This window comes from Coffea arabica, chromosome 1c (assembly GCF_036785885.1).
Source record: "Coffea arabica cultivar ET-39 chromosome 1c, Coffea Arabica ET-39 HiFi, whole genome shotgun sequence".
NCBI classification, from domain to species: Eukaryota; Viridiplantae; Streptophyta; class Magnoliopsida; order Gentianales; family Rubiaceae; genus Coffea; species Coffea arabica.
In genome coordinates, this window is record NC_092310.1 from 47,364,882 (window position 1) to 47,388,140 (window position 23,259).

Below are 23,259 nucleotides of genomic sequence, written 5' to 3' on the forward strand. Positions count from 1 at the left end.
CCATCATCCATTCTTTAATTTTTTTGTAAATTCGATGAAACAATTTTTTAGGAGAAAGGGGAAGGAATCCATGAAATGCGTTCTTCAATACTTTTAGGTTAAAAACTACATCTATTGTCGTGCAACGTATCTGGTGTGAGGTCGCAATTGAATTAAGCTTTGTATCATTTTTCTTTGGCATAGCAAAATTTCATTGATCAGCAGGAAAGTGCTAAAGCAGTATCCACAACCATTAGGAGCACAATATCCCATCAACTAAACAACTATATTTTCTTAAAAGAATCTAAGAGTGTGTGTAAGATTTTATTGCAGTACGACTTTATTCCATCGTTTGAGATTTCTATAATAATGAGAATTATTTAATTTCTTCTCTGTCACATAAATATTTTGAGTGATTATTTTATTTCTACAGTTCTGTAACCCTACACACATTAATTATTATTAAAACTCTAAATTCGAGTCATGCAAAATCATGTACTACAACAAACTGGAAATAACCTGACAGATCCAACTACACCTGCCCATCCCCTCAAAACATGCTTTCCTAACGGGTCAACAAATGATGCCTTTACATGGATCACATTAATTTGATCAGGGAACTTAACTACATTGACCTAATGTCCTTAATTCATCCCAAAATCAGCCGCGAAGGAAGTCAGGGTATCGCCACCCCAACCTTTTAGGATTAATCACGTTGCTCAGAACTTGTTTTGATCAGAGTAGAGAGTGACCCTCTTGGCATGCCAGGGCAGCTGCTCACTTTAGGCAGAAACGCTTCTGCATTAATGTGAATAGAAGAGGCTGAAAATATTAAGATCTTGAACGTAGTTGGTATACTTAGCGACAAGGTTAGGAATCTCGCCAGTAGAAGTTCAGGATGCAGAATTTTCATGGTTGTAGAGAATCTCAAACTTGATTGACATGGGCACCAGCACCACGGATTACATATCGTTCCATCTGGTCTCGCTTGTAGAAGTTGATCATACACGGATTTGGAGCTTGCCCAAGGAATTCAGGAAATTTGCACCTCATTATCAACAGAGTAAAACCGAATCCGATCATGACTGGGTAGAAAGCATGTATTTGTAAAGAACGTGAGTGCGGTGCTATGATGGTTATCGAAAATGTATAGCTCATCAATAGAGTTAACAGAGGGATAAACAGCAACAAATTGTAACGGCTTGTGGGGAGCAGACTGAAGATAATGCCAAGGGAGGCTGCGAAAGCTACCGTGTTCAAGATAATAAAAACATAGAAGTAAGCCTCTCCCATTTGCACTTTTCCTGTGCTGTCTGTGATTTTAGTTTTTCTGGCAAAATCTGAAATAGGAGAAATGTCGCTGGAATTGCTGAAAAATAAAGTGGTATCACCTCCTGATGAAATTCCTCCAGGAGGGCTTAGTACGGCTTGATAGGTGGCTGTTGCAATTAGAACAGCTACCACAAGGAGGGCATTCCGCATCTCACTGGACAAACCATCCAAACCAACATCACATTCCATTTGCCTGAAAGCTTTTCTGGTTAATGATTCCTTTGAACTCAAAACATCAGCTAATGTGTCAACTGGGGGCAGAGCTGGAGATGTTTTAGCACCTGCACCACGTAAAGCTTTGGCAATTCTCTGATCTCCTGCGGTTGCAAGTCCCGTAAAAGTATCGAGGCATGTTAAACCTTCTAAATTCTTTTCATTTATTTTGACTTTGTTGATCAGCAACCTTACAACCTGAAGAAATATCAAGATTTTAATAAGACTATCAGTGGATTACTAGAGTAAAAGTTTATCATTTTTGTAGAAATTGCATTTAGATTTTTTTATATATTCTTCTTATAATCCTTATGCGAAGACAGTGAATCATAACTCAATTGGTAAACCACTTCACTAAGCGGTTGCGGGTTCAAGTGATTGAAGGACTAAAGTAAGGAACTATTGTGAATCCTCTTAGTAATATATTAAAAAAAAAAAAAAAAAAACACCTTAAGCAAATGACGCAATGAGCATGAGGACTTGCTTTTGATCTTGTTAATAGTTACATAGTTTTGTGGGAGGGAACTGTCACCAATAAAAACTTCTAGCTACAAAAGTATGCAAATCAAATAGGGGTGTCAATTAAGATTTATAAGTTCAGCTTTGACAAGTCGAAACTCAGCTCACAGAAAAAAGGTACAATATTTAGGCTTTTATAGTTCGGGCTTTTGGGCTGACATTTTGAGATTGAAATTCGACTCACAAATGTTATGATAGTTGTGAGCCTAACTTTGGACTTCACCCAAACTCATAATTAATACTTTTTTCTTTTTGACGAAACAATAAAATTGTATTGATTGGACAAAAATATATACATGTGAGCAATTGCTCGATACTTTACAATGTGCATTTAGCACAGTAAATTGAGATTAATCCACTCTACATCATGATAATTGCTCTACATCCTGATAATTGCTCAGAGCTTGAGCTCGTAATTACTACATAATTATGTATTTAATGTAATGTATTATTATAAAGTAATATGTAAATTGTAAATACCTTGCATTATAATATGTAATTGTACATTTGACAGGCCACTAAAAAGAAGACAGATCTTATTTTAAAGGGGGCTATTTAGCCGAAGTTCTATTTAGCCGCAATTCAGAGCGGGCCAAGATTGGTGCTGAATTGTCGACTCCTCAGCATTTTGTCGCCCAAAAACATGGGGACAGGGCTAATGCAGTTGTGGTTCCATGTGTTTTGTTCCCATTTTTTACTGGTTACACTATTTTGTGTGCGGTCATATTTTATTATCGCTGGTGTTAAAGGTATAAGTGATTTTTATACAATTCAGAAATACTCTATTTTTTGTAAATTAATTTTATATAAAATTTTATCACTAAAGCAAAATATGGTATTTTGCCATTTTTTTTCCAATCAAATGATTGTTGTTTTGGTAGATATAATGCTTAGAGGTAGATGTTTAGTCAAGATGTGTAGATAATTATGGTTGTAGATAATTTGTCAAGATATGTGTAGATGATTGTGGCTACGAATAATTCCAGATAGTTATCTTAGCACTTTATGTTTTGATAGCAAAGTAATAAATGATTTTCATAAGGTTAAAGTTGAAAATATATAAAGTGATAAAAAAGTGTTAACCCCAAACCCCAGCCTCTCCCTTTTTATATACTATACATATTTGTAAGAAAGGTTGTATACGTAAATAAAATAATTTACATATAAATAATACAACATTATAATGTGATAGTAAAATATGGGATGGGTATAATACAAAATATTATACATATGCATATTATACGAATTTTTTTCAAAAGTATGATGAAAAGTTTGGCATAAAAATATACGTTCGGCAAAATTATGCATATAAATTCATACATGAATAGTACGAATTATTTGAAAGTTACAAAACTAAAAATACGGATAAGTATACTATAGATTTCAAAGACTATGCTATATTTATTCTAATTTTAAATTTATTTTCATGTATGAGAAAATAAATTTATTAAAATTTTATCGCTTTACTATTTAAATATGTATACATCTACCAGTTTTATGATATATATCACTCTTATTTTCTATGCAACTCAAAAAGTATGTCATTATCTTTAGTCAAATTTTAAATTTTTTGAAAAATTGAAGTATAATTTATGAAGTATAATTTGTTAAAATTTTATTACGTGTTTTATACAGTCAATTGAAAAGTATGAGTATTTTCTGAGTATTTTTGAAATGCACAAAATGCAAAAGTTTTTTCGGATGATACAAACGTTGTACATGTATAATATGAGTATTTACTAACTATGTGATCATACACCAAAAATTTTAAATATGTACGATAATTGGACCGGACCAAACACAACACAAGCAGACTATTTCCTCATCCGAAAAAGATGGAGTTTTGATCTGGAATTCAAATAAAAAGTTAACATACGAATAGGATTTAAAGCACTTAACCCTTTCAATCTTTAGTGTCACAATCACTTTAGTTCCAAATTTTAATTTTTTGTTGCTCAGCCGGTCAGCCCCCTCTGCTAAAAAAAAATAATAATAACAACAACTTTCTTTTACCTTTTTTAAACTTTAGCACTTTTAGTACTTCAGTTTCTCCATTTCTTCTTTTTTTTTTCCTTTTTTTTGCTACTTTTCCTTTACTTGCCTAAAGTGACATTAAATAACATAAATTTCACACCAAAATTTCACTCATGACGAGTGGAAGACAAAATTAACAATAGTTGACTAGGAAATTAACAATATATTGAAAATCAAGCCATGAATTTAGGTTATACAATGTACGAAACCCATGAAATTCTATATGCTCTTGAATAAAAATATATTTCCATAATATTATTTCAATACAAAGGACATGATTAAACACCACAATCATATAAAATCTAGCCAATAGCAAGGAATTTGAGTACTCTCTAGCTCAGAGTCAAATTTCATAACCCAACTTTGAAGATTTACAGACCAAATGATTTCATAAGGATTTCAATGGTGTATTGCTCTTGGTTATAAATTCTCCCGATAAATTATTCTTTTTTCTCAAATTGTAATTTAACAAAAAATAATGTTAGCGATTAAATTGCTAGAGGTGCTAAAGGTCAACTGCTAAGGTAATTGAAGGAGTAAAGTGTTAAAAAGTGAAAACGATAACCAAAAAAAAAAAAAAAAATTTTCCAAAAAGGTGCCTAAGGATCACGTAGCAAACACACATGAAAAATCTTTAAAAATAAAAAAGGAAAAAACACTTGCCTCCAGTTGGTTTGTAGAGGCCGCAACATGCAAGACTGTATCTCCATTATCGTCTTTCCTGTTCAAAATCTGTTCATTGTTTGTCCTCTGAAGCCAACCTAACAGCACCTTTAAAGCTCCGAGTTTTGTTTTTCTCACAGCAATATGAACAGCCGTTTCTCCTCGAATTGTCAAATCTTGAATGGATTTTGGGCATGCCACTAGGAAATCAGCCAAAAGATCAGCATTACCAACTTCAGCTACGTGGTGCAAAGGCGTATACCTCTCTCTTCCTTTGCCACGAATGAGCTCAGGATCTTGCTGTATGAGCCGTTTAACAGTTTGGAATCTTCCGTTCTGCAGCGCCAAGTCCAGTGGAGTATAGCCATCGGGGTTGAGCTTAATGCCGAATGAGGGCTTTAAGCTTAGGACTTCAAGGGCGAAGTGGGTAGAGCCGGCAGCAGCTGCTGTGTGTAAAGGTGTATCCAGGAATGATGGCTTATCAAATTTATCCAAGAGGGTTGGATCCAGCCGAAGTAAAGCATACAAGATGTTTATGTCTCCCGATTGTGCAGCCTCGGTCAATTTCCACTCCATAACTTGCTACAAAGACTTGATTTAGCAACCGCTTTCCTCGTACAACTTTGCAATGAATATGTGTATATTGCTTTACTACTACATGGCACTAAGAACTTGATCAGATGTTTCAACGAAATTGTAGCATTGACCAAAAGGAATAGATCAAAATTCAACCTACCGATGTCGTTTTCTTTTGGGCAGACTACACATAATCTCACCATGATTTTGTTGGATTTGTGGGCCAGTCTATTTGTGAGCCAACTCAAAACCCATGTTACCAAGCCTATTATTAGGACTTGAGGGCTTTCAAGTAGAAAGGACAAAGAGCAGCCGCTTGAAGTATTCTTTCTTCTTGTGAGAAAAGCTACAGTCGTCCCTTTTTTGCTTGATTAGAGAAAAACTAAGAAAGAGAAAGAGTAAAGAAGTTAGAGAGAGACTTCAAGATCTTGATTGGAGGGTGATTCGAAATTCAATTGAAACGAAATTTTACACACACGATCCTCTCATCAAGTTCTACTCATCTACTGGTTCAGATTTTTGGATTTCCTCTTTGTTTGGTAACACATTTCCAAACTCACTTCTCTGACAGTTGTAGTTTTTGGAAGTGATTTTGTAATAATTTGACTTGGTTGATATTGGTAATATTATTGTCATCCGAATATTTCGAATAGATCTGTGTATTCCCATTATTGTGATAGTGGAGATTTTTTATTGGACTAGGTCCCGTGATTTTTTCTAATTTGGATTTTCGACGTAAAAATCTTGGTATCCTGTACCATTTATTTTTCCTGTATTTTATTATTACTGTTGGCATTGTTACTTGGTGATTTGGTTTATTCCTATTTTAACTGGTATTTGGGAAAATAAAAATTCATCCTGAACTAACTCTAATATTATGTGTTTGTACCAGTACCTCTTCCTAATAGATTTTCGGTATTATCACATATTCTCCTTAAAGTTTAAAAATGTCCATATGAGCATCCTTATGACCACCCCTACACAATCCCTACAAAATAGACAGAAAGCGTCAATGTTTACGGTGAACGAAGCAGCCGCATACGAGAATACGTATGATAGAATTATAATATCTATTTAGTCACCCTGTTATGCACTTTATTCCTTGTTATTTTTGTATTTATTTATATAATTATCTTATATTTTTATGCAAGGTGGGAAGGCAGTTGTTTGATTTAGTGTTTAAATCAAAACAAGGATAAATAATAAAAAAAGCCCGCTGTGATATAGCTATCGTGCAGAAAAACCCTCTATAGTTTCAAATCATACGTATTGGTACCTTATGGTTTGAAGTAATTTGAACATTGACGGAAATAGTTAAAACAAACGTTTTTGAGTGAAATGACAGAAATGTCCTAATAATATAAACAAAAAATAGCCTAAAACAAATGGTTTTTGATTCATTAGTTTCATTCACTAATAATATAAGTAAAAAACGTCGATTTCTACAATTTTGGAGCAAATTGAAAAAGAATCATGGTTGTTTTATTAAGGTGTAAGGGGCAAAACAAGTATTTCAGGTCAAAATTTGCCTTAAAAACTAATTTTTGGAAGAACCACGCGCATTTCGGGCCCGTTTACGTCACACATTAAATTTAATAATTTTCATTGATTTTTCACTTTACTTCAAACTATAAGGTACCGATGTGTATGATTTGAAACTATAAGGGGTTTTTCTATAAAATAGCTATACTACAGGGGACTTTTGTGTTGTTTACCCTAAGAACAATATTAATATATTGGCTAATGGCATTATGGAGATCATTTTTCGGCAAATTTTCACTTTGTGTGAAATCTCAATATGTTGATATGAATATTTTAAAATGTTAGGAGGTCATGTAACAATCTATGAATCTAAAAGGGGTTTCTGACTATTTCGCTGGTTTATCTTTAGGTTTCAAAAATTACAATAACCCCGCTTAAGGTTAATTATCTTGTAACATTTAGGTCCAACCAATAATTAAAAAAATGATATTCAAGAGGAGATAATATGATTCCATTATTGTTCCTCATCTACTACATTATTTAATTAATTTAATATCTACTCACACATTAAAAAAATACTAAAATTTGCTATTTATCATTAGGGATCAAATTATATATAGCATTAAAAAAAAGTATATCATTTGATATTTTTCACTTAATACAAGATCCAAATTACTTTTTTCACTTAATAATTATAGCATTAAATTATAGATACAAGATCAAGTTATATATAGCATTAAAAAAATAGTATATCATTTTATATTTTTCAATTAATACAAGATCCAAGTTACTTTTTTTCAGTTACATACCCATTATCAAATATTGATCAACAACAACTAATCAAAAAATTTACAACTAAAATATCATAGAGAACAAACTTTAACATCATAAATATTTTTGTCAACATAATAATGTTGGTTGTTGAGATTTTTATGATATCAAAGTGCACTCCTTGTAATACTTTGGTTGTAGATTTTTTTTATTATTTGTTGTTGATCATGTTTGACAATTAGTTCGAAACTAAAAAGAGTAACTTGAATCTTATATTAAGTAAAATATATAAAATGATATACTATTTTTGATGCCATATGTGATTTAAACTTTAATAATAAACAGCAAATGCTAATGTTTTCTTTAATATTTGGACTGGTATTAGATTAATTAAACAATTTAGTAGATGAGAGCAATGGTGAAATTAATCATAGCATTTTTTTCACCAAATATCACTTTTAATTGTTGATTGAACCTAAATGTTACAAAATAATAAAGTTCAAGAGAAATTAATATAATTTTTAAAATCTAAAGGGAGGCTAGTGAAATCGTTAAAAATCTCTCCTTTGACAATTCAAACAGGAAAAATTTTAAACTTGGCAGTCGAAATTGACTCATATACAATAGAAGGCTTGAAGTCTTCTTTTTGTCAGTACTAGAGGGGAGTGCTCGCGCATCACGCGAGTGTTTGGTGTCTATAATTAGAGAGATAATTTGAGAAGAAATAGTTAAAGAAGCTGGAGTTTGATATTTTATGTAAAACGTGTTTGCTGTACAAATGTTAAATGGCATATCCAGGGCATGGTGCGGAGGAGCAGCCGGCACCGGCGATGGTGTCATGGAAGTAAGCGCTCTTGTCGAAAGGAGTAAGGACTCAATGCCCAAAGTCAACTGCTGGTGGTTCAGGAAATTAATCAGATTCATCCTACATAAAGTAAAAAGCGCCAATACAAAAGTGTGTAAACTATAAAAACAAGTCAAGGTGAATAAGCTTACCTTTATAATCAATTAGCAAGTAACTACATTTACCTAAAGGCAAAGAGGAGCTCATCAAGGCTAACAGCAATGGCTAACCCCAACCATGATAGAACCTTCCTTTTTCAGTTGAGGACTAATTTGCTTAGCCAGCGTAGGAAGAAAGGCAGGTAGCCGTATTCCCATTAAAGGGATATTCCTTGTTCGCTACTAATTTAGCAAGAAGGTTCACTATGTCACTAAAAGAAAAAAAAATAGTTTGTTATAGGAATTTCTGACCTCTCAACAGTAAATTAGTCGCTTAGTTTTCTAAGAAAGCAAATAGCTAGCACATCTCTTCCCTCGTCAAGCAAACCATTCACTTTCTCTAACAAAACGAGCGAGGAAAATGCTTGAAAGCCAAAAACTCTATAAGATCCCAGTCGATGGATTTCTGTCCTGCTACTGGCTATTCCCAAAAGGAAAGAGGAAGTGAATCTCTTATTTCATATAGCAGAAAACACACCATGACCGGATTAATGTAGTAAGCTAGAGTACCTTAGAAAGCTGACCTTGTTCCAAATACCTCTTGGGAAGTTTTTTCTTAAAGTTGCTCCGAACCTATCATTATAAGCAAACCAGTTAAATTTCAGAGGACACTGATTCTGTGCAAAAATCTTTATCTTGCAGCTAAACTACACAACCAAAGTTTCAAATTTTAGGATCTGACCACACATTGATGCTATAAACCACAAGAACCACCCACATAATCAACAAAATTGAGGAACAAATCTAATGTCAAGTTAAACTACCACGAATAGCTGCGGCTGAAAACCATTCCGAGATGTTTAGTATAAAGGCTGCAAAAAATATCCCAATTCCAAAAGCCGAAAGGGGAGAAACTGAAGAAGGTGAGAGGGGAAGCATTGAAACAACCATAATGATGCTCAGCCATTTATTCATTCAATACCTATGTTTTTGGCTATTTAATTGAGATGTAAATGGGAAAAGGAATGGGTTGTTTTAGGCATGAGCTCATATGAGTTGGGAAACGATCAGACAAGTTGTTTCAAACAAAGAAATAACCTCAAACGAATAGTTATAGCAACATGTCTTTGTTTTAATTGCACAACAAAAGTCACAGTTAAATTAAATGTATCTATAATACCATTCGAGTAATTACACCAACATATAAGCATATATGAGTTGTACACGGTGCAAAAATGGTTGCAAAATAGTTTTACCTTCCAGAAATACCCAGATGCCTATATAAATCAAAACCTTTAATGTACCAAAATAAGGACATTTCGGTAAACATACCCAAATACATGCTCCTCTCAGTTGTACCAAAAGTTTTAAGAAAACCACAAAACATCCCACATTCCCAAAAAATCCCTATCATGCGGTTGAAATTCAACCCCCTCTTTGACCAAAACTCAATCTTATATAATATAAGGATATAAAAAGACTCGGAGTCTCCTCGGAGTAAAGTTGTTCCATCTGTACGTAGTTATAATGATTGCTCAACCTGGCTACGATCCATAGTTTGTCTTCTCGTTTTATATTTCGGTATAAATTTGCTTGTATCTTTAGATATAAGAGTGTGTTTAATAAAATTAAAGTTTAAAAATTAAAATATGAAGTATGAGTTTATTAGTTATTAAATTATTAAATACTAAATTTGATATATTTGAATATATATCACATTAAGTAATAAATAAATAATTTATCACTTATTTTTTAAAATAAATTTTGGTTAAAAAATTCAGTACTACTTAATTAATTCAGATATTTTATTTTTGTTTATCAAACATGTTTAAACATCTCAACATGCTAAGTTTTGAACCTTTTAAATTTATGTGTTGAATTGAGTTATCAAATAAAGCCTAAATTTAGATGTCTTATGAGACTAATTGATAATTAATGCAGTTAAAGAGTTTGCTCACAACATAACTATGATTAAGTAAGTGTTTTACCTCAAAATTTCAATCAGAATTTTAGGCCAAGATGCCTTTGAATGTACCTTTGTTATCGGGATAATCTCAAAACCTTCTCCTTTCATTCCTGACAATTTTACTTGGCATCCTAAAATTTTAAAAAATCTCGCTCGACTGTCCTATTTTAAACTTTTTGTAATATTTGAAACCTATTTCAAAATATAATATTAAAAACCTCATTTTGGGAGAGAGAATACAATTTTATTCTAAATTTGCCCTTTTCTTAATTTTATAACATACCAAATCTATCTCTTAATTTTTAGAAATTGATCGACGTAGTTCTTTAATAAAAATATAAAAGTTGATAACAAGATTGAAAAATTCTTTAATAGTTTTTGGGGATAATTTCATAAACCTCTCCTAAGGTTTCTAAAAATTTTACTCACCTCCCTTCAAGTTTGAATAATTATACTAACCTCTCTTCATGTAATAAAAATGACTATAACATCCTTCACTTTTAAATAATTCCTACAAACAAAAAAAAAATCCTACAACTACAACTAGTCTTTCATTTTAAAGCAACAGCCGCCATACAAAATAAGTTCTTATTTTCTCTCCTACCTTCTTTCTCCTGCATCTCATAATCCACTATTTTTTTCCGCAACTACCATCTATACAGCCATCCAATACATTTGGAATCCTCATTATTATGAAAATAGATCCTCTCTCTCTCTCTCTTTTTTCTTTTTTTGTAAGTATTATTGAAATGAAATTACCAAATGCCAAGTTGTCGGATCAAATTTGTTGTCAATTAAATGAAGGTGAAAAGAATGGCGGTGATACAGAGTACAGACAAAAAAAAAATGATAGATAAGAAGGGAACATAGATTAAGGAAGGTTATGATATTATGCCAATTGTGTAAAAACAAATTTGGAATATAAAAACTACAATCATATTTGCATTGAAACATGGGATGTGGTCTATAGTGTTGTTTTTGCTTATTCCGTATTTATATTCTTGGCAGGTTAGATTGTTTTAGCATCAATAAGGTTGCAACCATTTGGATTGAATTTGGATAGTGACATTGATCAATTCAAACACTGAATTTAGGCAAAAAAAAATGAGGCTAAAGGTTAGGTTAATGCAAACTTTAATTGTCTCAATTCATTTGCATGGGAAGCTTAGGGGCAGCAATGGTAGGCTGTCAAAATTGTGAGAATATGGGAATTAAGTTAAAGTGGTTATTAAATTCGTTAAGGTGGTGGCTATGTCATTTACAATAGCTGCAATGTAGAAAAAATTTATTAGTGAGTTTTGTCCCCTTCCAAGTAATAAAGGGGTATTTTAGGATTTTTGAAAATAAATTTAGCATATTGGGTCTATATTGTTAGTGAAATACTAATCATACATGAGGTAGGTATAATTTTGTAAACAAGAGAAGAGTTTCCTACAATAGTTAGAAACCTCACAGGAGGTTTCTGAAATTATCCCTTTACATTATTATACATGCACAGGTACCTTCCACCTTGAAATTCAATGCATGTGCCCTGCATTTATACCTGTCACATATGTCCAACTGTCCTACCACTGCCTACAGTTGGAAGAAACAGTCAATGCGTTCCTACCATAAAGAGGTCCATGATTAGATGTGGTCAAATGGGTGGATTAGGTGGGGTTTGAGATGAGACTGAATAATATGGGATTAGGCGGAATATGTGTTTTGGGATTAATTTGGGATCACTTCAAGATGAATTTATATTGATTCCGTCTAATACTCAAATCTATTTTATAAATTCTTTTTTGCTTTAATTTTTTTATTTTTATATAACTTTAATATTTTTTATTTATTAAATTTCTTTTGATCTTATTGTGAATTTATATTTTCTTGAATTCTTTTTCCACAAATTTTTCTTTGATTTCTAATATTGCTAAATTTTAATTGAGAAAAAAAATAAGTCTTATAAAATGTAAAAAGACTTGTATTTATATTTATAAAGAAATGCCATTGTATGGACCAGTAGTTATACTACTCGAGCCTGTGAAAAAGTATGACTAGTGAAATTAATTGTAACCCAACAATAAAGTGCATGGATGAAAGTTTAGTTGCATTAAAATTGTTCACATATGCTTGAAAGGCACATCAACTTGAATGCTCTAGCCTGAACAAGTAAAAAATAACACAACTTCCTATCTTTTATTTCACTTAATCAACAAATTTTCAGAATCATTTTGCCTGGGTAACTAGATGGTCTAATTTAAAACTCAATGTAGAATTACTATCTTGATATTTCCCTTGCAATATAGAAAAGAAATGAGAATAGAATTTGAGGACAAAAGAACTTCTAACCACGTGACCCTGCTTTATTTTCCATATCTTTAATGATATCAACAACGTTTATACGTTTTGGGGAGAGAGGAGTTTTTGGATGAATTAATTGGTGAGATGTCAGGGCCTCAATGGGTACCTAATTATTTTTCAAGAATTTCCATCAATTGATAGGTATAAATGGAATTAGTCTCATTTTAAATCCAATCTCAAAATTAGAATATCCGTCCCACTCAAAGTTCTTTTGGGCATGAGTAGCCCATTGGAACTTGAAATAGAGCCCTACTTTATTTCCCATATCTTTAATAACAACAACAAAGTTTATTTGTTTCGGAGACAGGAGTTTTTGGATGAATTCATTGGTGAGATATTTGGGTCTCAATGGGTACTCAAATTTTTTCCAAGAATTCCAATTAACTGATGGATATGAATGGAATTAGTCCTATTTTAAACCCAATCTCAAAATTAAAATACTTGTCCCCAAAGATCTTTCTAGGCATAACTAGTTCATTGGACTTGAAACAACAGATTGTCATCTTCATCCATGACGTAAGACTATGGGAAACTTGAGGCAAAAGGTACGGGAAACTCAAAGCGTGTCTACCATAGACAGATCTGTACGTACAAGTACATAACAAGACGTAGACTTGTCACAAAAAGTTGATTCCATCTACTACCCTTCCTCGTTTTCTGTTCATGCTAATTTGAGCCAGTAATCGCGTTAATTTGGGCCAGCAATCCTAGACCTGTGTATTAATAACTGGTAAAAGATGTTTAAGTAAAACCCAAAATATAAAATTTAGAATATTAGAAAATATCAAATTTAATTAAATTGCAACAAATAGTGACTGATTTTGAATAGTTGCACTGCTCGTGTTCTATTATGATAATTTACATTTTGTACAAATGAAAGTTTCATTTAGTATGATGGTAAATTAATTTAAGATAGTTTTTTAATGACCAAAACATATCCATAGTACTCTTTCTTAAACATTTTTAAAAACTCCGATCACTATCCATATAAAAGACACGTCAAAATACTAAAAATATGCAGGTGGGCATAATTAATGTTCCTCACACGTGTGTCTCGCTAGCATTGTGCTCCTACAGTGGGCACAATCAAAGCGTGCCTACCATAGACAGATCCGTACTTACAGGTACATAGCAATATGATTCCATCAACTACCCCTTCCTCATTTTTCGTTCATGCTAGTAATTTGGTCCAGTAATGGTGCTGTAGTGTGGTAGCTGAAGGAGACCCCATGTCTTATCTCCTCCGAGTAAATTGCTTCATCTGCCGGAGCAAGATCCCGTCCTGTCCAGTACGGTGGAGAGTGATTGTTGCTAACTCTACTTTCATGAATGGTTACTGCTCCATGTCCATGGCTTCAAGACTTTTAAAGAGGCCTAATTCTTGCAGTTTCCTAGTAGGGCATGTTGATGAGGAGTGAGGACTAACATTTACACAAAATATCCTTTTACTCTCCTTGAGATAATTTATTTTTTTTTAAAAAAAAACATATAATCGTTCTACTCATTAAAAAAGGTTTGATTTCTTAATGTTTTTAAAAATGACTTTTCTGAGCATAATTGATAAAACACATAAAAATAATACAAATTATTATACCTAAGAATATCATAAAAGGAACTTCTTTATAAAAGTATGCTTAAAATTCGGCAGAAAAGTACAAGTTTAGAAAAATAATGCATATAAAATCATACCTCAACAATTGAACCATGTTTAAAATTATGGAAATAAAAATGCTTTTTACTACAGATATTGGATGTAAGAGTACTTTAATATTGCTAAAAATTTCTGAACCTTTTTGTTTGATTAATATTGCTATGTATACGTTAAGATTCAGCAGCAACATATGTAGTACAAACTCATGTTACGTGTCCGCAAGTAGGATTAAAAAAAGAACTCCCGTATCATTTTTTTAAATATATTAAAAAAATACTCGAACTAATTTTTTTTTACGTACTATACTTCATGAGTAATTATTCAATTTATGTTACATTTTTTATTTTTTATATTTTGATTAATATGTATTTTATGAGTCTTTGAAAGAATAACACTAACCTATATTACAGTACTTCCAAATACATGCATGTAATATCAATAATTTGATAAAATTATAATTTGTCTAATATGTGATATTCAAATGTCTATGCTAAAATTAATTTTCAATATAGGTGAACCTGTAATTTTAATCCCATAATTTTTCAAGGACGTGTATTACTAAAACATGATTTTGTGACTAATTCTTCTAAACTTTTTTTAACCAAATTTTTAATTGGGCTTCTGTGATAAGTTTTATATAATATGCGTAAGTAATATACTTTGTTATTCTTGTCAAAATATTTTGTTGATTATGCCTGATAGAACTTGGAAGCTATTTCTTTATGAATGGAACGACTATATATATATATATATATATATATATATATATAATTTTTTTTATTTCTTTCAAGGAAGTTAAAAGGATATTGTCCAAATATGTTAGTCCTCATCAACATGCTTCACTTGGAAACTATACGGATTCAACTTCTTTCAAGTCCTAGAGCCGTAAGCCAATTCAATAAATTAGAGTTAACAACAATAACTTTTTCATCGTTAATGACAAAAGAATATCCGTGTATTTTCTAGCTCAACTTCATATAAGGGTTTGAAACAATTAAACATTAGATCTGACAGGAGAAGATGTGCACAAATGTTCATTGGATTGAAGAGATTGATATAATTTGGATTACATTGAAAATTATAAATATAATTTTGATGTAACGGTAGATCCTTTAGATTTATTATTTTTATGATATGTTTGATGATGTAATTTCTGCCGTTAATCGTAAACCTCATGAATAAAATCATTATTTTCATTAAAAAAAAAAAGGCTACATTGAGGGATAGGGAAGGCAAGAGGTACTGGAGAGGAACTTGCTTCTCATTTCCCAATTCGAAGACTTCGAGTTTCGTCAACGATGAATATGGCCCCGAAAGAATTGGTGACGTCCTTTAACAAATTAAAACATTTCTCAAATTTTTTTTAAAAAAACCACAATCTACTCTGTCTAGTAGCCTAATTTCTCCTGAATAGTGCTTATGACACAATATTAAAAGGCAAGAGTTACCTTATGATGTATAGTATTCAATTTTCTCCCATTTTAACTTGATATCTTCTTCACATGATAGGGTGTTAATTGTTGGTTATTTTATTGGTAATTTTCCCCTTTATCCTTGCCAAATATCGTTTTAATTATTAATATTTACTTATATTTGGTATTGGACTCAATTTCAGGAAGTGGAACAGAAAACTACAACAAATGAGGGACTTTTCACTATGCAATTGAGACTTCAAACAGTTGGGCCCCATATGGTGCTACAAGGAAGCCTTTTTTGGTTGATGGCCCACAAGGAGAAGAAGAAAACGAATTCCTTTTCTTTGTGCTGATGGGAGTCTTTGACTAGCAATAGGAAACTAAACAAGGAGGAATTTCGGCAGAGCCTCAATTCTTTGGCTTTTGGACTCCTTAGTCGGCGGGGACCACTGGATAGCAGGAAGTCATTTCCCTTTGGCTTTAAAAGGACGAACGTGCAGAAGTTTTCGGGACCGATAGTTAGAGCTTAGTTTTTTTAGTTTCTTTTTCCCATCGAAGAACATTAGAAAGCTCCGATTGTTTTATTTTCTTGCACAACTGGTTCTCCATTAATGGAGAACTAGCTTCTCAATTCTAGTGAAGGGAACAACTGAAGACTTGGTTCAACAATTACTGTGAGATCGAAATTATTTTAATCGCTTCCTCATTTATTGGTATTTATGTGTTTCTTGTTTTTAATTGTTATAGTCCTTATGTATGATTGATTAGTGCGCAATAATTAATTATTCATATAGGCTATTTTGCTAAATAGAGGTAATTGAATCCGTAATTGTTCGTTATCTCTATCTTAGTAGCAACTGGCGTAATTGGGTTTATGTCAGGAGAGCATATGATCTAGTCTAAACAAACCCTCGTAGCGTGTTTGTTGGTTAGAATTGAGCCTTTCTAATTATTAATGCAATCTAGAAATTAAATCCTACGGTCGTACCTAGGGTTGTTTTTGGGTTAGAGAAATAGTCAACGGTCGTACCTTGGCTATCGACAAATTAAGGAAGGGTTGGTTGTTTATCGCGTGCATGACAACTATAACTAATCTATTACTAAATGTTGGAATTATTTCTGTATCAATGATCAGTACATGAACCATTTCTGAAGTGTACCCTTGGCTAGAGTTTCCCCTTAATTATTTCTTGGAATTAATTATTTCCTGCAGTTAATTTATTTAGTTAGCATTTAATCCAAAACCCCCCCATACTTTGAACTCTAGAAGAAACGAATTATCCCCAGTCCCTGTGGATTCGACCCTACTCACCGCTATATACAAAATCTGTATTTTTCTCGAGTAGGTATTTATTATTGCACAGGTTCGGCACCTGTCAATTTTTGGCGCCGTTGCCGGGGACTGGTGCCTGATTAATTTGTTTCTTTTTCAGTTCATCTTGTCTTCATTTTTTTTATTTATTTTTCTCTTTTTTTTTAATATAGTTTATGGCTGCTAACATTCCATATTTTGATGATAGACTGGACTTTGTTCCTGAATGGGGTTATGAGACTCATGTGTTTCCTAATGATCAATGGGATAGTGCAAATTGTGGAACTTATTTTGACTCAGGTTATTCAACTGACACATGCCCCGCATTTCAAGATAATCTAAGTGCTCCAATTGATACTTTTGGAGATTTTTCACCTCAATATCAAATGCAGTATGACCCTTATTCAAACGGGTATGATCAAGGATGGTGGGATAATTCCAATTTTGATTATGCGACCGGGCCAATGGATTTTCAACAGCAAGAGTCTCAACAACCATCGTCCTTGTCAGGTATGTCTTTTCAGGAATTGGGTGAATTATTTATTAATACATACCGATTCCAACAGGAGACACAAATGAGGAATGAGATGATGAAGGATCCAATGAGTTATCTGGCAGATCAACTATGTCTATTGATATCCAAAATGAATCGATTGGCTTCTCAAATGGAAGAATTGTCCTCGGAAATCATTGTTGATTTTGAAGAAAATGAGAGTGCAATTTGCTTGACTAGTGATGAGGAGATGCAAGAGTGTAAAAATGAAAAATCTACAGATGCAGTTGAAAAAGAAGCCGAAAATGAAGAAATGGAACCCCAACCGCAACCCATTCAAGTGAATGAATCCAGTGAACAATCTCCAAATGCGGTGACATCTTCTCCACTCCTTAATCAATATTTTCCTGACTCCTATTCTTCAATTCCTGTTACTGAAATTGATTTTATTATACCAGAAAATTTAAAATTTCATGACAGGAATAAGTTAAGAGTGGAGATGGCAGAATATCTTGAACCAATGAATGCGTGTGATGGAGGAGTGAGTGGAGAATGCAAATCATTGTTGACTTGTTTAGCGCCATTTACTAGTCCATGGAAGCCCGTAACTCGTGTGCCCAAGAATTACTCCTTCTATGAGGGTTACCAGGATCACGTTGAAGATGAAGCATTGAAGCGAGCCACAAGATTTTATCCTCCATGAGCAAAACAGGATAATGTCTAGCCAAAGACATTAAAGAAAGGCGCTCATTGGGAGGCAACCCAATTTCTTTTAGTTGTTTGTTTGATTTTATTTGTTAGTTTAAATCTGTCTTCCTTGAATTTGACTGATTTTGGGTGTTAATTTTCGTTTTTGCTGTTTTGTAGGTGACCTTCAGTCATGACGCGCCCACGTGGTGATGTGCAGGACGCTCACGATCAGAAACTTCAAACTTCTGGGAGCTCTCTCGCCCTCATGACGTGCCCGCGTGGTGATATGCAGGAAGCGCACGACCTGAACTTCTGGGAGCTCTCTTGCTCTCTTGACGTGCCCGCGTCACGTTCGCGGGAAAGGTAAGATTAAAAAAAAAAAAAAAAACAAAAAAAAAGAGAATTTTTCTTATCACCGTAGCTTTAGTTTCCAAGTTTCAAAAAAAAAAGAAAAAAAATTTTAAAAAAAAAAAATTTGATTCCCGTAGAAAAAAAAACAAAAAAAAAATAGAGGAAAAAAATATTTCTCACCATAGCTCCAATGGAGCCTAAAAAAAAAAAAAAAAAAAATCTTTTTTTTCTTTTTCTTTTTCCTTCTTTTCTTTCTTTCTTTTCTTTCTTTTTCTTTCTTTCTTCTTCTTTCTTTCTCCCCCGCTGCTCCCCTACTCGCTGCGCACGCGGCCAAGAAGCTTCGTCGCCCACTACCAGCTCGCCAGGCCCAAGCCGCTGCCCGCGCTCATCTCTCTCTCTCTCCGCGAGCTCCGCCACCAGCTCCTCGCAGCTTCTACCTCCACCACGGGCAGTTTCACTTCGCGGCCAGGAGCTGCCGCGAGCCCGACAGAGTGCCGCCCATCCCCCCCCTTTCGCTGACCAGTCGCGCCCCACCTGCGCGCCGCCGAGGCCATCTCCCCGCGTATTTCTTCTTCTCCAGCCGCGATCCGCGGTCGCCGCACCTCCAGCTCAGCTTCACCTCGCCGCCAGCCCTCCCTCCAACCCAACTGCCGCCTGAAGCTCAGCACCACCTCCGAGCTCCACCACCACACGCACCAGCAGCTCCAAAGCTCACCACCAGCTCATGCCACTCTACCCCAACATCTTCACTGTTGCTGCTCCGCTACTCGAGCCATTCCCACCTGTCCAAATTGGCAGGTGGAGGTATTGTGATTTCCCCTTCGATTAGTGTTTTTCTGGTGCATCAATTACTAAGATTTTCCATATTTTTTTTTTCGTGGGTTTCGTGAGGGTTGAAGCCAGTAAGTAATTTGGGCATTTTCTGGGTTTCATTATCAGGGTGCAATTACGTTTATTTGCTGCTTCCTTTGGGATATTTTCTGGCATGGATTTCACTGTTGTGTTGGCCGTTTGATTAATTTTTCCCTGCGACTCACCAGTGGTACTGGTTGAGATCTTTTGCCTATCGTTATGGCTTATATTTGAAGATACTTGCTTCTTTTGAGTTTAAGTTCTTGCATTTGAGTTGCTGCCATTGAATTTAATTCTTTCCTGTCTGTGCACCAGTGGTACTGGTTGCAGGGTTGCTTTTCATTTTTTAATCATTTGTGCTGGACTGCCTACTTGATTCCATTGGTTGTTGCAATTGCCTTTTGCTTGGCCCAAGTGTTAGTTTTGATCGTTGAATTGGGTATTTGACTGTCCAATTGGAGACAGTTGTTGAGTCTGTGGGTGGAATTGTGTCCATTGCTGAAACTTGTTATTTTGATTAGCACTAGCACCGCTCTTAGTTTGTTCGACTTGTTGTTTTGGTGCATTGTTGGGAGCTGTGCTATGGTATTTTGAGGTACTTTCTGCGTCTGTTTTGTTGAATTGGAAGGCTACTGTGTCCCTTTCTTTGCTTATTGCTGATCGATTGTGTCTAATTGACTTGCTGGGATTATTTTACCTATTGATTTCAATTGCTAAATCTTTAGAGAATTTGTTGCAATTTTGGACGGCCTTAATTCTGAATTTAACTACATGGGGTCCATAAGTACTTATTGATTGCATTTGCTATAAGTGTTGGGATCTGGTTTAATCTGTGGGAGATTGAATTGTGCATTTTGCTCATTGGGATGGCTTTAAAAATTGTTATTGCTTTGAATTTTCGGCTTCCATTATTTGTTGGGAATTGTAGTCTCTTGTTGCTTAGAGTGATATTTAGAGTTCATGGTGAAGCCACGAATGGCACCAGCTCCGGATGCGAGTTGAGAGACTAGAGATTCGGATGACGTCTCCATGCAGGTCTTGATCCACAATGCCCCTGTTTTGATGACTTCAGGGAAGTACCGTTGACCCTCTCCTTCCTTCTACTTTTACATTATCACATTGAGGGCAATGTGGGAATTAGGTGTGGGGGGGAAATCAGTTGGGGTGCTAGTATTTTTGTTTTTAGTTTCTAAAGGCTTTTCTTTTGTTTTAGTTTGATATTTATTTTTTATTTTTTATTTTTTTCGTTTATTTTCTTTTCTTTTTTTCTTTCTAGTGGTCAGTCTTCATATGAATACCAAGTTTGATGCTGGATTGTTGTCTCTAATTCTGTTATTGCCAAGTTTATTAATAAAAAGGTATCAAGTTGATGTGGTTGAGTTCAGGAATAGCTCTTTGGTGAATATCAATAATTGCTTAACTTTTCCAATTTTTGGTTAATTTTTCTAGGCATAGGGAATGATTGTTGGCATTTTTCATGTGAATTGGTCCAGTTATTAATTTTAGTTCTCTATGTCTAGAAATTTGAGGCTGGCTGCTGTTATTCTTGTGTTGCTTTTAGATATCGTGCTATATGATGTAAATAAGTATTGACTGTACTCCGCTAGTAGTTACTACTGAGTAACCGGGGATCTTCACCTAAAGTGTCGATTCTCGCGTCAAAAGGTAGTAGTTACTATGAGTGCGTGGTCCCGTAGCGATTGGAGCTGAGTAACCGGGCTCCTCCATCTATCAAATGTTGGAGTTCGCGTCAAAAGGTTCTAAGGGCTATAGACTAAGTCTTTTGTTATCCAAAAAAAAAAAAAAAAAAAAAGAAACAAAAACAAAACGAAAAGGAAAAAAATAAAATAAAGATTGTGTTAGTATGTGTATAAGTCAGCTTGCCGGTTTGTGATCTTAATGTCGAGATTTTGGTTAGTAATTGGACCGTTTACTAATAAATGTGAGCAACCATTCCTTTTTCTTAGATTAGTTTGCTTTAAATTGGAGGAGTTTGTGGTTTAGAAGCTAACCGGAGTGATGTTTCATGGATCTTGACCATTGATGCTTGATTATTATTTTTCTTGGTATCTTGGCAATACGGTAGTTGGAGCAATAGCCATTGTCGAATTTTTGGTGTTCAGTTGCTGTTCCCATGCTTGAGGGCAAGCATGATTTAGGTGTGGGGGAAATTGATAGGGTGTTAATTGTTGGTTATTTTATTGGTAATTTTCCCCTTTATCCTTGCCAAATATCGTTTTAATTATTAATATTTACTTATATTTGGTATTGGACTCAATTTCAGGAAGTGGAACAGAAAACTACAACAAATGAGGGACTTTTCACTATGCAATTGAGACTTCAAACAGTTGGGCCCCATATGGTGCTACAAGGAAGCCTTTTTCGGTTGATGGCCCACAAGGAGAAGAAGAAAACGAATTCCTTTTCTTTGTGCTGATGGGAGTCTTTGACTAGCAATAGGAAACTAAACAAGGAGGAATTTCGGCAGAGCCTCAATTCTTTGGCTTTTGGACTCCTTAGTCGGCGGGGACCACTGGATAGCAGGAAGTCATTTCCCTTTGGCTTTAAAAGGACGAACGTGCAGAAGTTTTCGGGACCGATAGTTAGAGCTTAGTTTTTTTAGTTTCTTTTTCCCATCGAAGAACATTAGAAAGCTCCGATTGTTTTATTTTCTTGCACAACTGGTTCTCCATTAATGGAGAACTAGCTTCTCAATTCTAGTGAAGGGAACAACTGAAGACTTGGTTCAACAATTACTGTGAGATCGAAATTATTTTAATCGCTTCCTCATTTATTGGTATTTATGTGTTTCTTGTTTTTAATTGTTATAGTCCTTATGTATGATTGATTAGTGCGCAATAATTAATTATTCATATAGGCTATTTTGCTAAATAGATGTAATTGAATCCGTAATTGTTCGTTATCTCTATCTTAGTAGCAACTGGCGTAATTGGGTTTATGTCAGGGGAGCATATGATCTAGTCTAAACAAACCCTCGTAGCGTGTTTGTTGGTTAGGATTGGGCCTTTCTAATTATTAATGCAATCTAGAAATTAAATCCTACGGTCGTACCTAGGGTTGTTTTTGGGTTAGAGAAATAGTCAACGGTCGTACCTTGGCTATCGACAAATTAAGGAAGGGTTGGTTGTTTATCGCGTGCATGACAACTATAACTAATCTATTACTAAATGTTGGAATTATTTCTGTATCAATGATCAGTACATGAACCATTTCTGAAGTGTACCCTTGGCTAGAGTTTCCCCTTAATTATTTCTTGGAATTAATTATTTCCTGCAGTTAATTTATTTAGTTAGCATTTAATCCAAAACCCCCCCATACTTTGAACTCTAGAAGAAACGAATTATCCCCAGTCCCTGTGGATTCGACCCTACTCACCGCTATATACAAAATCTGTATTTTTCTCGAGTAGGTATTTATTATTGTACAAGTTCGGCACCTGTCATCACATTTTAGCAAAATTGCTTGAATTATAAGATGCACATAGCTGAGTTAAGATGTATTATGAGACCAAATGATAATTCATAAATTTAATTAAGTGTCTGCTAGAAAATCTACATCCATCAATCAAAACAATCGAATGGACTCCGGGGGATCTTTTCCCTCATGGCGCTGGGACGGACCGTAATAGTAGGTGAACTCTTGAGTTTTTGTCTA

At 34.2% G+C, this 23,259-nt stretch overlaps 1 protein-coding gene across 1 annotated transcript; it reads right to left on the reverse strand.

Moving 5' to 3' along the window:
* Positions 1-435: 435 nt before the first annotated feature.
* On the reverse strand, positions 436-5,504 carry LOC113689381 (ankyrin repeat-containing protein BDA1-like). Its single transcript, XM_072074092.1, has 2 exons — positions 4,741-5,504; positions 436-1,722 (listed from the first exon to the last, which is right to left on the reverse strand). The coding sequence occupies exons 1-2, from the start codon at positions 5,314-5,316 to the stop codon at positions 907-909; spliced, it is 1,392 nt and encodes a 463-aa protein (XP_071930193.1). The 5' UTR covers positions 5,317-5,504; the 3' UTR covers positions 436-906.
* Positions 5,505-23,259: the final 17,755 nt, after the last annotated feature.